Source organism: Lampetra fluviatilis, chromosome 46 (genome assembly GCF_964198595.1).
Source record: "Lampetra fluviatilis chromosome 46, kcLamFluv1.1, whole genome shotgun sequence".
NCBI classification, from domain to species: Eukaryota; Metazoa; Chordata; class Hyperoartia; order Petromyzontiformes; family Petromyzontidae; genus Lampetra; species Lampetra fluviatilis.
In genome coordinates, this window is record NC_136320.1 from 6,958,355 (window position 1) to 6,973,945 (window position 15,591).

At 50.7% G+C, this 15,591-nt stretch overlaps 1 protein-coding gene across 2 annotated transcripts in view; it reads left to right on the plus strand.

Annotated features, from left to right (window-relative positions):
- Window positions 1-13,229, plus strand: part of LOC144947731 (metalloprotease TIKI1-like) — a 99,601-nt gene extending 86,372 nt beyond the window's left edge. For both annotated transcript variants that reach the window (XM_078877060.1, XM_078877061.1), the window contains exons 8-10: window positions 5,341-5,431; window positions 7,603-7,992; window positions 8,424-13,229. In XM_078877060.1, coding sequence (XP_078733186.1) covers window positions 5,341-5,431; window positions 7,603-7,992; window positions 8,424-8,670 — 728 coding nt within the window. In that variant the 3' untranslated portion in view covers window positions 8,671-13,229. The remainder of the gene's footprint in view (window positions 1-5,340; window positions 5,432-7,602; window positions 7,993-8,423) is intronic.
- The last annotated feature ends 2,362 nt before the right edge of the window (window positions 13,230-15,591 follow it).

The following is a 15,591-nucleotide window of genomic DNA, read 5'->3' on the forward strand; positions in this document are numbered from 1 at the left end:
TGTGTGTCTGTGTATTTAGTGGGGAGCGGTTGTGCAGCGGTTAGCAGTACGCCCGGCGAGACTCCAGTTCGATTCCCGCTCACTGCCAACACCGGTGACGATTATCTGAATCGGTCTCGGGCCTCCCCTAGGTCGACTCAGCCGCAAATGAGAACCTGCTGCGGTTTGTAAACATCGTCACTGGGGAGACAAAGGCGGTTGGGAGTGGTGATGGCCACCCACCCCCTCGTGTGCCGTGCCGGCCTTCATCAGATGCTCGTTAACAGAACCTGCCCCGAAAGTCTGTTTAGGCGAAACGGCGGATCTTTGTCTTTACAAGAGTGACTTCATGTTCACAGCACGTGTCTGCCTGCGTGTCTGTGCATCTTTGTATTTTCCTCTGTGTTTGCCCGTATGTCTGTCTGTGTGTCCGCTTGCCTGTCTGCCTCTGTGTTTGCCTATGTCTCATGAATTCCGTGTGTCTGTGAATGTCTGCCTTGCCAATCCTCGTATGTCTGTCGTTTCCTTTGTCCGCCGGTGTGTTTGTGTTTCCGTTTGTTTGTATATCTGTCTGTCTGTGTATGTCACTGCAATAGGTTGGCTGCATGCCTATCGTTGTCAGAGTGTTGGTGTGTCTGTGTGTCTGTCTGTGTCAGAGTGTTGGTGTGTCTGTCTGTGTCAGGGTGTTGGTGTGTCTGTGTGTCTGTCTGTGTCAGAGTGTTGGTGTGTCTGTGTGTCTGTCTGTGTCAGAGTGTTGGTGTATCTGTGTGTCTGTCTGTGTCAGAGTGTTGGTGTGTCTGTGTGTCTGTCTGTGTCAGGGCGTTGGTGTGTCTGTGTGTCTATCTGTGTGAGAGTGTTGGTGTGTCTGTGTGCCTGTCTGTGTCAGAGTGTTGGTGTGTCTGTGTGTCTGTCTGTGTCAGGGTGTTGGTGTGTCTGTGTGTTTGTCTGTGTCAGAGTGTTGGTGTGTCTGTGTGTCTATCTGTGTCAGAGTGTTGGTGTGTCTGTGTGTCTCTCTTTGGATCTGTCTGTCTGTGCGTCTGCGTGTGTGTTTGACGTCAGTCTGGCTTGGTAAAGATATGCCGGTGTGTCTGTGTGTCTGTCGATGTTTGTCTTTGCCTGTCGGTGTGTCTGTGTGTTTGTCTTCACCCGAGTCTGCCTGCCTCCCTGCCTGTGTGCCAGTCTCTGTTGTGGCGTTCTCTCTTACCTCCCTCTCCATCCCTGGCCCATGTACATGCCCCCCCTCTCTCTCTCTCTAAACTAAAACGATTTATTTATATTTTACCAGGTAAGGCCCACTGATCTACACAGCTCTTTTTCAGAAGCGACCTCGCCCACAAATGATAGCTCAACGAAGTGGCTTATCATGATGTGGACATTTATAGCAGACAAATACTTTGCACACGTGTCGATTTTGAATGCGGAGGGGGGAAAAACCGGAGGATCCGGAGAAAAATCCACACGAGATCGAACCCACGACCTCCTCCATACCGGGCGAGGTTGTTAACATCCTACCATAAAAAGGCTGATTGACTGAACGAATTACGTTCAGCACGCCTGACTCTCCCTGCTGATGAGGCTGATGGACTGAACAAGCACTACATTTCCATGGGCCTCCAAATACACAGCGGGCGGTCGGGGCCGGTATCGAAACCCACGACCTCCTGCATACCAGGCGAGGTGGTGAACATCTCACCACCATCAATGCCCTCTCCGTCTCTCCGTGTCGCGGTGCTGCGGCTAAACGCGGCACAAAGGCACCGCCAACGGGGAGGCTGGGCAGTTGTGGGGGGGGCAGAGGGGGGGGGGGCTGGGGTGGAGGAGGGGGCGGAGGGGGGGTGGAAGAGGGGGCGGAGGAGAGGGAGGGGAGGGAGGTTTTCAAACCCCGGAGACTAAGAGGGAGGAGTTGTCACGCCTTCGTTAACATGAATAGGGGGGGGGGGGGGTCAGCGGGAACAGAGGAGGATACGGGAGGGGGGAGCTGAAGGGGGATGGAAGGGGGGCCTTGCCTCGACTTCAAAAACACTCGGCCCCCACCACCAAGACCCGTGGGAGCATCTGAGATGAGATGAGAGTGATGACGATGGTGACGACGACGACGCTCATGAGATTGTGAATTGATGAGATTTTGTACTTACAGTGATTTACGGCGGTTGTTGGGACGTGTCATTCATTGTGGGTCGTCTACCCAGAGAGATGGAGCGATGCTATGAACGCGCGTGCAAGCGCTGCGTGGACGATTATCCTCGCAGAGCCGTGGATTGATCGTGGCTGGCGATTATAAAAGTTGCATCGTAAATGTCTGTAGCCTCTGGCAATGATGTAATTTTTTTGATCGAGAGCCCTTTTACGGAGGGCCATCTCAGAGCACTTCGCATGCAATGGGCGTCTTACGTCTCTCAACACATTTGTGAAGGGGGCACCCCCGGTGACAGCTGTCCCGGTGTGACACAGGGTGACTCAGCACTTGTTCTGCAAGCGGGCATCGGTCTGCCAGTCTGGGGGGCGATAAGTGTTGCTGTGATGATGATTGTTGTTATGATGATTGCTGCTATGATGATGATTGTTGATGATTGTTGCTATGATGATTATTGCTATGATGATGATTGTTGATGACTGTTGCTATGAAGATGATTCTTGATGATTGTTGCTATGGTGATTGTTGTTATGATGATTATTGCTATGATGATGATTGTTGATGAATGTTGCTATGATGATGATTGTTGATGACTGTTGCTATGATGATTGTTGCTATGATGATTGTTGCTATGATGATTGTTGATGACTGTTGCTATGATGATTGTTGCTATGATGATTGTTGCTATGATGATGATTGTTGATGATTGTTGCTATGATGATGACTGTTGCTATGGTGATTGTTGTTATGATGATTATTGCTATGATGATGATTGTTGATGATTGTTGCTATGATGATGACTGTTGCTATGGTGATTGTTGCTATGATGATTGTTGCTATGATGATGATTGTTGATGATTGTTGCTATGATGATAACTGTTGCTATGGTGATTGTTGTTATGATGATTGTTGCTATGATGATGATTGTTGATGACTGTTGCTATGATGATTGTTGCTTTGGTGATTGTTGATGATTGTTGCTATGATACTCTATGGTTCTTTCGGTAAAGTCACGTAGGTAGAAAAATAATAGATCACGACGTTTCGATCGCCACACAAGCAATCGTCTTCACCTGAAGACTATCGTCTCTCCTCCGCTTGCGTGGCCATCGAAACGTCGTGATCTATTATTATATTTTCTTCTACCTACGTGACTTTACCGAAAGAACCAAAAAGTATGGATTCCTGCAGTAACGAAAGCTTCAAATCAAGATTGTTGCTATGATGATGATCGCTGATAATTGTTGCTATGATGATGATCGCTGATAATTGTTGCTATGATGATGATCGCTGATGATTGTTGCTGCCACGATGATGATTATTGCTGCGTGCAATCCCAATTGAGTAATTTAAAATTGTGGCCGATTCGGACCGTAACGCCGGTACACAGCAAGCTACTCTTGCACAACGACGTGACGAGATCTTTCACGCCCACACTGTGTAGCTGACGGCATGCAATGTGTGGTGGGTTCACCCGCAGTAATAACCAGGGTGGCCAGCTGGATTCGAACCACATTTAGGATTAACATGCGTTTAGATTATTTTGATTATTTTGCTGCTATAAACGTCCACGTGATAAGCCACTGTCATCTTTGGCCAGGTCGCTTCCGAAAAAGAAGCTAATAGCTCAGTGGGCCTTACCTGGTCAGATAGAAACAATAGTTTAGTTTTATTTGTATTTATTTAAGTGATTTTCTTACCTTTCTTATAACTGGACATCTGCGAAAAAGAGCTCCATAGCTCATCGGATTCCTCCTCCAGCCTAGATACACATTCCGATTCTGATTGTGAACCGCGAACCTCTGCGACAAGCGGCTGGTTGCCACCACCACCAGCGGGAAAGCGTCTGATCTCATCAGATCTCGAAAGCGAAGGAGGATTTTGAAGCCCGGTTTGCACTCGGGATGGGCAGCAAGAGCCGATGTTGTGCTGCACTGATATGCTCCCACGTGGTGTGTTAAGCTCAAACTCACAACACCCCTCCCCCCCCCCCCCATGACGGACACAGCATCGGGAGGGCCTTCATCCGGCAGTGGATTGAGAGGAATCTAAGTTTATCGTTATTTATTATGATGAATACGACGACAATTTTAACCGTAATCAAATTATTGATGATAATGTATATTTCGATTTAAAGCTTGCGTGACTGCAGGGATTCATATTCTTGGTTCTTTCGGTAAAGTCATCACGTAGAAGGGAAATATTAAAATAAGAAAACAAATTCTCACGACGTTTCGACTGCAACACAAGCAATGGTCATCAGGTGTGAAAACCACAACAATAATTTTTGTTTTTTAAGTGGCGGGTTTCACACCTGATGATGACTGCTGGTGTTGCAGTCGAAACGTCGTGATAATTTAATTGTTGTATTTTTATTATTTTATTATTTCCCTTCTACGTGACTTTACCAAAAGAACCAAGAATATGATAATGTATATTTCTATGATGAAGTCCTTTTGCACCGTACGTAGCCAACCGTGCTAATTGGAGGTGCGTGGGAAGGACAACAAACTAAACACACAAAGCAGTTCTAAAGGAACGAGTTTTCAACCTGGATGGTTTAATAGTGCATAGCTCCAGTGGCTTCCTAATATTGGAAGGAAGAGCGTTCCAGACGGCCGTAGAAGTGCATCTGAAAGCGCCCCGATGCGGCGACTGCCATTCTTCGATGGCCGGCCAAAATCCGCCACTGCTGCGAGGATTATTTATACTCCTCGACGATTATGAAGTCAAAGTATCGCTCTCCGACCGGACGTTTAGAGTCCAGCTTGGTCACACTCCAAACAATTACAAAGACAAAACCTCTTGCGCAAAGACACCCGAGTATCATTTATGTTTTGTTGCAAAATAATAAATAAAGACAATTTTGAGTTTTGCCACAGCTGTCATTTACATCGAGCTGAATGACAGCGCTTCCAGTACACTTGCTTTTTAAAGGGCGCCGCAGTGGTAAGATGTTAACTACCTCGCTTGGTATACAGGAGGTCGTGGATTCGATCCTGACCCTGACGCCTGCTGTATATTTTGAGTTTCCATGGCCACGTGGATTTTTCTCCGGGTCCTCTGGTTTTTCCCTCCACATTTAGAAACGTGCGTTCACAGTATTTGGCTGCTGCAAGGATGACCGGAGTTCGCGTGACGGTGTATGCTCTTTGACGATGATGATGATGACGATGATGATGATGGTGTCTACGTTAAATGATCTCTTTCCATTTCCTCCTTTGAAGGACACTTTTTGGGGAAGAATTCCATTATCGATGTTTTGCGGCGAGAAGGTTTCCACGTGACACACACCCCTGCCAGCCAGCCCATCGGAAGGTAAACTCCGCGTCTGCCCATCGTTTTACATTTCAGGGCTGCAACTGCTCGCTCACGCCACTGCTGCCAGAAGGACCTCCACTCCAGCGAGCTCTGGAGATTCTCTCTATACGATATTTGGCTTAATATTCCACGTTGGGCAGGGGTCTTGGAAGAGGTCGGAATACCCACTCTTCACGCCAAAACGTTCATGACCTGCAAAATTGACAAACCGTGGCGTACCCACGTGTACAGCCGGGTGGACAGAGGCGGGCCGGGCGATTTAGGAAACTTTCACCGTTGTTCCAATTGCCTCGTCAAGAGATACAATTCAATGGCGTGACATCTGCATTTGGCGTCTTTCGAAAATAGCCTGACAGTTCATCGGATTCCTCCAGGATAAATAAAGACTCTGATTCTGGATCGCAAGTTCAGTGTGGGGCATCCCCCAGCACCTGTATCGAGTGTAGGCGCCAGAGAATCACGCCCCGATTGAGGCCTCAGGTCGATCTATGGGTCTATGGGTCTCCGTGAGTCTACGGCAGGTGTTGGCCCCACGCCGTCGAGTTTGCCCCTACCAGGCGATGAGGGCCCAAGAGGCCGCCGTTGGGGCCTTGCTGGCGAGAGTGACCCGGGGCCGTTACTCTTGCCAGAGAGGGCCTACAGCGATTGCCGCCACGTTTAGTTTGATGTCTTTCTCGAGCACCTCCGCTCAGCGACAGAAGTTCAACATCTGTTGCAAGCGAAAAGAAAGTACCCGTGAGTTCTGCAAGGAGCCTAGTGTATATATATATACAGTCGAACCCCTCTTAACGACGTTAATTGGTTCCATGAAAGCAGTCGTTAAGTGATGTGGTCGTTAAGCGAGTACAGGATTATTAAATATTACAAATTACAATTCCTTATAGGGGAAACGCATACTAATTAACTGATTACTAACGTAGCATATAATTACAATAACACACATTACAACTCATTACTAATCATAACAATTGACTGATTACCAATCTATTATATCATTATAATACCCCTCCCCCCACCCCGCCTGAAATCGTCGCACCTGATGAGTTCATTGATGACGTCACCCTGCTGTTGCTCTATTTAAGACCGGGAGCAGGTGGAGGACTTCACCATTCTGTCGAATTGCCCGATGATGCTGGATGTAATGACCAGCAAAACGCCGGTGGGCTAAAGTAGTGAACTATTTGTCTTTTGTCAACGTGACACTTATTTGCTGATTGGCCGTGTCGGGTGGTGGAGGGTTACGACACATTTATAAATAACGCGATCTAACCCAAAAAGTTTATTATGAATCATATTGGTCGCGAAAGCCTACGTGTTAAACTGATAAAGGCTTAATTCGTTCCAATAGCATCGAAAGTAACCCTTTTTCACCTAAAAACATACTTTTTTGATATTTCAACAATGGGTATTAATATATGAATATATAAGTAACATTATGAGCACATAATATTAAAGGAAACATTGTTAATAAATGCATTAATACTTACTGTTCCAACAACAGCCCGTCGTTAACGGGGGAATGGTTGGTAAGCGAACATATTGGGCTCTATGGAGGCCTATCATTAAGCGATTCGTCGTGAACAGGGGTGGTGGCTCAGAGGGCTTCTCCTGTATTAACAGTTTTTGCCACAGTGCAGGAGACGTTCATTATTCTTCGCTACTGTGAGAGTACGTCCTACGTTATGCCCCTTCCATAGAGCTGCGTGTGGTGCATTAAAGGGACGCATGGGGCCCGGTAGAGACGCCAGTTGGCCACCGCTGTATTACGAGTCTCAATGTGAGTCTGTGGGACTCGGTGAGCCTAGAGGTCTCTACGTGAGTCTGTGAGTCTTTGTAAGCGTCTAAGACGAGATGGTTGGAGACTGTCAGGGAAGATCTTCTGTGCAGCAACAACAACAGCACAATTTCTCGTAGGGTAGCCAGCATTGGTGGCGATGACGTCTTGGTCTTCATGCACCCATTGTCTAATCATCATCATCATCACGATCCATTGGCAGATGGCCCGTAGGTGTCCACTGCACATTTATTCTTCTTCTGTCGCCCCAGACCCTCCCTCATTTTCATCCAGGCTTGGGACTGGTCTCAGACATCCACTGGATGGTGGACCCCCCCAATGCGGAGTTACCTCATTCCTCTTCAACCCACCCCCCTCCCCCAAAACTCCGCAGCAACGAAGACCTGGATCCCGACTTCTTCCGCGGCATTCCCAAGTCGAGCTCCGAGTGGAACGGGCAGGAGCATTCATCGGCGATCCGGGACCCCTTCCTGCTGAGCTGGGCTCCGCCGGGACCTCCTCCCGCCCCCCTCGGTCCGTCCTTTCAACCTGCCCGTGCGCCGGGGGGCGGCAAAATATCCAGCGGCGCCGGTGGCCACCGACAGGAGACGGCCTCGCGGAGACCCCAGCGACAGCACCACCAACACCGCCATCATCGTCAGCAGCATCACCAACGGCAGCAGCAGCATCGTCGGGAGAAGAAACGGCGGAGGCAGCAGCAGCAGCTGCTGCGAAAGAAGCAGCAGAGGAAATTCAGCGACCTGTGGGTGCGGTTGTACGACAGGTGAGGAGTCCCGTTCAGGACGTTGGTTAGGGACACGTGACGGGTGGCGTAGAGGCCGGAGACGGTGGGATAAAGACCTATATCGATAAGACCTGTATCCCACCGCGAAGATCCTGGGTTCCAATCCAGGCTTGGTCCACCTGTGATTAAACCGGGTTCTCAAGTGCATCGAGGTGATGGTCTCAGCCCTGCCATTAGTTATTTTATTTTCTTCCAATTCCATTCCGATGACGTACATGTACACATACGCATGTTTTGATGACATATACGCACGTGAGTGTACGTCATCGGAACATTAAATAACGTGTATGTTCGTCACGCAATGGTAAAGTGTCGATTGTCTCTACCCCCTCTCCACTTCCCTCCATCCCTCACTCCGCAACCGCACCACCCCTTGATTTCCTCTCTTTCCTTATCTCGCTCTCTCCCAGCACCGCCAGTCCCCCCCCGGGGATGCTCGCTGCACTCCCGAGCGACGAGCCGCCGCCGCCGGCGTCGCCGCTCACCCCGCGGGGTCATTGCACCGCCCGGCACCGAGGAGGAGCGCACGGAGCAGCGCCGCCCACGCCCGCCGTGGTCGTCGCTGCGTCCCGGTCGCTGCCCGACCAACGAGTCCGCACCCTCGGCCTGCTCGCCTCGACGAGCCTGCCCCTCGCCTGGACACTTTTGCTGTATTGATAATAATGAGAGTCGTAGTTGGTGGTAGTGGTAGTAAACAAAGCCACACTGCCCACAAGCCACAAGCTTTCAGGTTTTCCGAATTAGTTATGGAGAAGCTAAAGGTGCAGCCCCTGCAATTGCTCACTCACGTCACTGCTGGTGGGTGGGGAGGGGGGGGGGTCTTCACTTGAGGGAGCGCAAGAGAGGCTGGGACCTAAACCATCACACGAACTCCGGTGGTCATCCTCGCAGCAGCAGCAGCGGCGGCAGCGGTGGCTTTCGGCTGGCCATCGAGCAAAGACGGTCACTGCATTGCACGCTTTCAGATGCGCTTCTGCGGCCGTCTGGAACGCTCTTCCTTCCGATATTAGGAAGCCACTGGAGCTATGCAACTTGTAAATCGTCATCCAGATTGAAAACGAATTTCTTTAGAACTGCTTTTTGTGCTTAGTTTGTTCTCCTTCCCCCGCACCTCAGATGAGCATGGTTGGCTACGTAAGGTGCGAAAGAAGTTCAACAACCACACGAAGTTCAACAACATGCATACTCTAGCGGGATTTTGGTCTACTCTTCCATGTTGGCCAGACGTGTTGGAAGATGTGGGCGAACCAAAACACGTTCTCACCACCACTGGCGACCTGCATGGCTGGCTTGCGTACGGTGCAAAAGAAGTTCAACATACGGTACATACTACATGGACTCGTTTTGACTCTTTTGTAGGGTTTGTCACCTTTAAAGGTACAACAACAACAACGAACGTGGGCCACATCACGGCAAGACAAAAAAATATCTCGTAATAGCGGAAGACGGAGCACTGCCTGAATTGTCTTGAGTGGTTCATTGTCTTGAGTGGTTCATTGTTCTGAGAGGTCCATTGTCTTGAGAGGTTCATTGTCTTGAGTGGTTCATTGTCTTGAGAGGTTCATTGTCTTGAGAGGTTAATTGTTTTGAGAGGTCCATTGTCTTGAGAGGTCCATTGTCTTGAGAGGTCCATTGTCTTGAGTGGTTCATTGTCTTGAGTGGTTCATTGTTCTGAGAGGTTCATTGTCTTGAGAGGTCCATTGTCTTGAGAGGTCCATTGTCTTGAGAGGTTCATTGTCTTGATAGGTCCATTGTCTTGAGAGGTCCATTGTCTTGAGTGGTTCATTGTCTTGAGAGGTTCATTGTCTTGAGAGGTTCATTGTCTTGAGAGGTCCATTATCTTGAGAGGTCCATTGTCTTGAGAGGTCCATTGTCTTGAGTGGTTCATTGTTCTGAGAGGTTCATTGTTTTCAGAGGTCCATTGTGTTGAGTGGTTCATTGCCTTGAGTGGTTCATTATTCTGAGTGGTGCATTGTCTTGAGTGGTTCATTGTTCTGAGTGGTGTATTACTGCTGTTGTTATTATTCTTATTATTGCGCGACTGTGCTGGCAAGACTGACTGATCTTCGAGAACAGCTACTAACCTCATCGACAAGAGGACGATCACTGGGAATAAAACCAGGAGAGGGTGGGTGACCTCTGCTCGTCACATGGCTCGCGCCGTCTTGGGCTCCGTCGTTTTTCCCGAGACGTGTTTTTTACTTTCTGAAGGGCAGCGGCGATGGCGCTGCAAAGGCGCGTAGATCGACACGGTTTGTTGCTGTTGTTGTTGTTCCATCGAATTCAGAGGCGGGCTTTAGAGACACGGCGACGATGGGATCCCAATAATAACCGGAACAATGCTTCTCAGGCAATGGTCGAGAGCAGCCGTCGCCGCGAATGTAAATACGACGGCCTGCACGTTGCCTTCCCGGAGAACAACGCGTGGTGGACACAACGATGACGTTATAAATGAGTAATATATAATGTGGGGGGGGGGGGGCGGTGAAAGTGCGGACCCGCGATGACACGTGAGATGAGTACCCAGGCCCGAACAGAGACTGGGCAGCGTTTAGAAGCATCCAGCGGCATCCAGCCTCCTGCGCGCGGCGACGGAGCTCCGTTCGCTCGGTCGCGTCCTATCCGATTGGCGTCTGCGTTACGACAAAAACTAAAACGTTTTCCCTTTGATACATTCATTGCGTCGTAGCTAATTGGCTTCGTGAAAACCACGACGCGCGTCTTCGGAGAGCAGTCTCTACCGTGCCGTGGACTGACGAGTGGATGAGGGCGCAGCCCTGCAAGTGCTTTGCTCGCGTCACTGCTGGCGGAAGGGGCCTCCACTATGAGGCAGCTCTCGAGAGCCACGATTGTCGAGGCCGTTTTTGGCCTACTCTTCCGTACCGGCCGGATGCCTCGGAAGACGCCACCGAACGATTAGGAGGTTGAGCATCCAGTCCACCAACGCTGGCCGGACCGTGGGATTTTGAGAAAACGTTCAACCACTGCCTCAACTGCTCGTGCGGGAACGACAGAGGCGTTTTAAACACAACTGGAATCGAAGCGCAGTGCTGCCCGCTGGTGCGACTTCAACTTGTAAGAGACCGAGAACGACCCAGATGCCCGGCACACCCCTTGAAGACACGCTTGTCAATATTGAAACAAGAAAATACAGCCCCCTTATCAATACACTGCTGAATGGCGGCCTGCCTCCCCTGTGCAACGTCCGTAGTTGGGGGGGGGGGGTTGTTTGACCGGACCTTACCAGTGCGGGACCATTTGAGATGTCGCTCGCCACGGGCGACGGCCGTGGCTTCGAAAACCGCCGCGCCACCGCACCGCCCTTTGTTAGGACGCGGATCATCTGAAATCACCGTGGAAGACAGTCATCAATCGTGGCCATTCTTTCGACAATTTTGTTTTTGTAACGCTGGGCAAAGGTGGGTGGACAAGGGTGGGGGTGGGGGGGATTTAAAGATATTTGACCATTTAACGGCCGAGAAATGTGATAGAAGATGGAACCTCTGCATCGCGAGTCCGGTACGCGCGATGAATCGTTACGCCAATGCAGCATACGCAGCGGTTATTGTTGTTTGTTTGTTGTTGGTGTTCGTTTTTGTCAGTTCGCACCGCTGGAGAAAAAACGCCCCCCCCAATTCTATCCCAACCCCGGCATCTTCACCCCTCGCCCCCTCCAACCGCTTTCGTTCACTCTGTGATGTATTTTCTTATACAATTTTTAACCAGGCAAGGCCCCCCCTGAGCGACGTTCGATCTCCGTTGTCACGAAGCGACCCTGGCCCTCACAAACGACAACTCGACCAAGTGGCCGATCGTCGCGTGTGCGGAAATGTACAGCAGCCGGAAAAAAAAAAAGAACCATCCTGAGCAGCAGCCAAATGTCTCCCGCTGTCTTCCTTCCGCTCCAACTCGACTTCTCTCGGTTTCCACTCGGCAGTTAATTTTCTGTCTCTCGTCAGCTGTTCCCGTGACGCGTTCCGCCCCATTACCGCCCGATTTCCTTTGCCGCAACTGCGGCGGCATCACCGTTGACCTCCTGCTCTTTCCATTTGTGTGGGTTTTTTTCATTTCTTAAACCCATCTCTGCGATGCATTCCCAACACACTCGGCGAAAGTCAAAACGATGCCCCGCTCGAATAGACAAGCAGATAAACAACATCTCCTTCCCACATATTTTGTCCCTCCCCGTGAGAAGTAAAGCGTGTATTTTGAACGTAACCCATCGGCCTCACGGCTGCCCCGTGGGAGTGCGTCATTTCAACGGCGCCGACTCAGCCACGAGCAACGAGGCAACGTTTACAGGCCCGAGGTAGCGGTGGAAATTCCACATTCCTATGACGGGCGGGCGGGCACGAGGGGGGTGGGTGAGTCACTTCTCCACAAATTCGGTACTCATTTTATCAACCCTGGACGGATGTTGGGCCGAGTCAACTCCCTGCCAGGATTTGAACTCGCAACCTTCTGACTGTGAGCCGCGCTCGCTGCAGCGGAGAGCCACAGATAAATAGGTGGCGTCACGGTGGCGAGATGTTAACTACCTCGCCTGGTGCACAGGAGGTCGTGGGTTCGAACCCAATCCTGACGCCTGCTGTACCCAAAACCTGACGCCTGCTGTATATTTGGAGTTTGCGTTTCTCTCTCTCTTATCATCAGGGTGTCGAGATGTTAACTACCTCGCCTGGTACACAGGAGGTCGTGGGTTCGAACCCAATCCTGCCGCCTGCTGTATATGTGGAGTTTTCGTCTCTTCTTCTCCCCGTGGTGGTCGCGTGGATTATTTTTCCTCCGGGCTCCTCCGGGATGTTCCACCTCCCACATTTGAAATCGACAGCGCGCATTGTAAGAGCAATTTGGCTGCCGCGAATGTCCACGAAGCCGACGCTGTCATTTCTGATAGGTCGCTTCTGACAAAAGAGGCTTCGGAGCTCAGTTGGGGGCCTTACTTGGTAAAAAAATTTAACTTGGCAACACAACTTGTGAAGTGTCGGACGAACCAACCGGTGCATTTTTTTTTTGGCTGAGCGCTGGCTGCCTTGTCAAGCTTCGAGTTGCGAGCGGCGAGGGTGCGTGCCAGCCCGACGTGCTGCGAACGAGCCGGGGTCACGAGGGCTCGGGGTCTTTTGTTCGCGCGGGTTTCAACGCTTTGTTGCCGAGAGAGAGAGGGAACGGCTGACCTTACTTCACAACGACCCCCCCCCCCCCCCACTGCTCCTCCCCCCCCCCCACCATGTATCCCTCCCCCCCACGTCTCCCCCCCCCCCCCCCATGTCCCCCCCATTACGTCCCCCACCACGTCTCCTCCCCCCACGTCTCCCCCCCCCCCAACGTCTCCCCCCCCCCAGGTCTCCCCCCCTTCACGTCTCCCCCCCCCCCACGCCTCCTCCCCCCACGCCACGTCTCCTTCCTCCCCACCCACGTCTCCTCTTCCCCCCCCCCGCAGCTCCCCTCCCGACCACGTCTCCCCCCCCACATCTCCTCCCACCCCACCACGTCTCTTCCCCCCCCCCCCCACGTCTCCTCCCCCCCACTACAACGTCTCCCCCCCAACACGTCTCCCCCCCCAACGTCTCCTCCCCCTCCGCTACGTCTCTTTTCTCCCCCACCCCACGTCTCCTCCCCCGGCTCTCACAGGGAGGGAGACGCAGAGCGGTCACAGAGTGGCGCCTTTTCATTCGAGATGAGAGAGAACGACGCATTGTTGTGAATTCTATCGGGAGCCAGCGGTGGCCCACGCTTAAGGCGTGAGCGGGAAGAAAAAAAAAACACCACAAACCGAAGGCTCGAAGGCCCCCAAGAAGGCCGAAGGGGAAGCTTTTATTCATGGACAACACAGCAACAACAACAACAAAACTGAATGAAAAAAAAGCTCAGGTCACTCTTGCTCATGAGACTGGCATTCCTGTCTCCCTTGAGTCCTCGCCTGGTTCAATGACATCAAAGATGATGGGTTCCAGAACCGAATAAATGTAACGAGTTGATTGACGTGGCAAGACAATTGATATATCTTGTCCCGATGTTGTCTTGCGTCCGTTCTTTCGTCTCACTCCGTCTCTACGCTTCTCTACGATTATCTTGTCTCTTGTCCATGTTCTCTTTCGTCACCAGCATATCGGGAATTTAAAGATGAAAGACCGCGTTTTGATATAAGTCGGCTAAATGACTACACTTATATAAATACATAAAATGTCTGCTTATTCACTGTGTTCTAAATACGTATATTGATGAAAAGGGTGGGGATGTGTAAACATTTGTGCTGGTCTTAAGTTGGATATATATTTTAAAGTAAATATATGTGTTTAGCCATTAAACCACATTTTCGGTTGTCTTTTTTTTCTGGTAATAAGAGGACTTGTTTGAGCGAAAACAGCATGTTAAAATGTCTATGGCTCACAGGTAAGTCAGTCTAAAGAGACCAGTCTGTCCGTCTGTGGTCTAGAAGCCCCATCAGAGACCAGTCTGTCCGCCTGTGGTTTAGAGGCCCCATCAGAGACCAGTCTGTCAGTGTTGTACAAACACTCCAGCAGGTTCACCGGTTGCAGCAGATGGAATTGGTTCACAGCAGGGAGAGTGCACTTCAAGGCTGCCGCGCTGCTGAATGCTGCTGCTGCTGCGCTGGCAGAGAGTGACGGTATCGCAATGAGAAGGCCCTCTAACCCGCTCTCACGGTGCCCAAGTGCGTGGGTGCGTGTGTGGGTGGGTGGGTGGCTTCACGCGGTCCTTACCATCATCATCATCATCCGAGCACGGACATTAATTTGCATTCGTAAACATTTTTTTCTTCCCTCCTGCTCCGCTTCTGCCTCTTTTTTGCCTTGAAGCCACGGCGGCTCAACCGTTCTGCGAATGTTTACAACTCTCTCGGAAGCATTTATTGGCGTACGCGCTCCGTAAAACAAATAAACATAATGCGTTTACTAAGGGAGAGAGAAAAAAGAAAGAGCTTTAAACAGACACACTGGTGCACTTGTGTATTTTAAGCTCTTAAAGTAGTTTTTTTTAAAATACATATCACAGTTGCTGAACGCAGCCCCTTCTACCCCTCCCCCATCCCCTCCAAAATACCTCAAACGCCGAACGGCCAGCAACAAGGAGCACCATTAAAGTTGAAAGAGACAAAGAGTTCGTTGGTGTTTTGTATTGAGTAGGCTTCTACGTATTTGTGGAACAGAGACGGATTGATGGCGATGGGAGGAGAGAATTCCAAGGTGGAGCATTACGAGAACAGATGCAGACAGAGAAGTTAGGTGAGGTGCAGTGTAGGGGGGTGGCTGGGTGAGTGAGTGCGTCGGTGAGTGGATGGGTGGGTGAGTGCATCGTTGTGGGGAGCGGAGGCGCAGTTGTTAGCGCCCTATGCCACGAACCCGGCGACCCGGGTTTGATTTCTCAACACCAATGACGATAATCTGAACCGGTCCTGGGCCTCCCCTAGGTCAACTCAGCATAAAACAAGTACCTGCTGCGCTATATGAAAATTACCACTAAGGAGACAACGGCGGTGAGGCGTGGTGCTGGCCACCCACCCTCTTGTGAACCATGCCGGCCTTCATTACGTGTTACTTGCTAATAGCACTTGTCTCA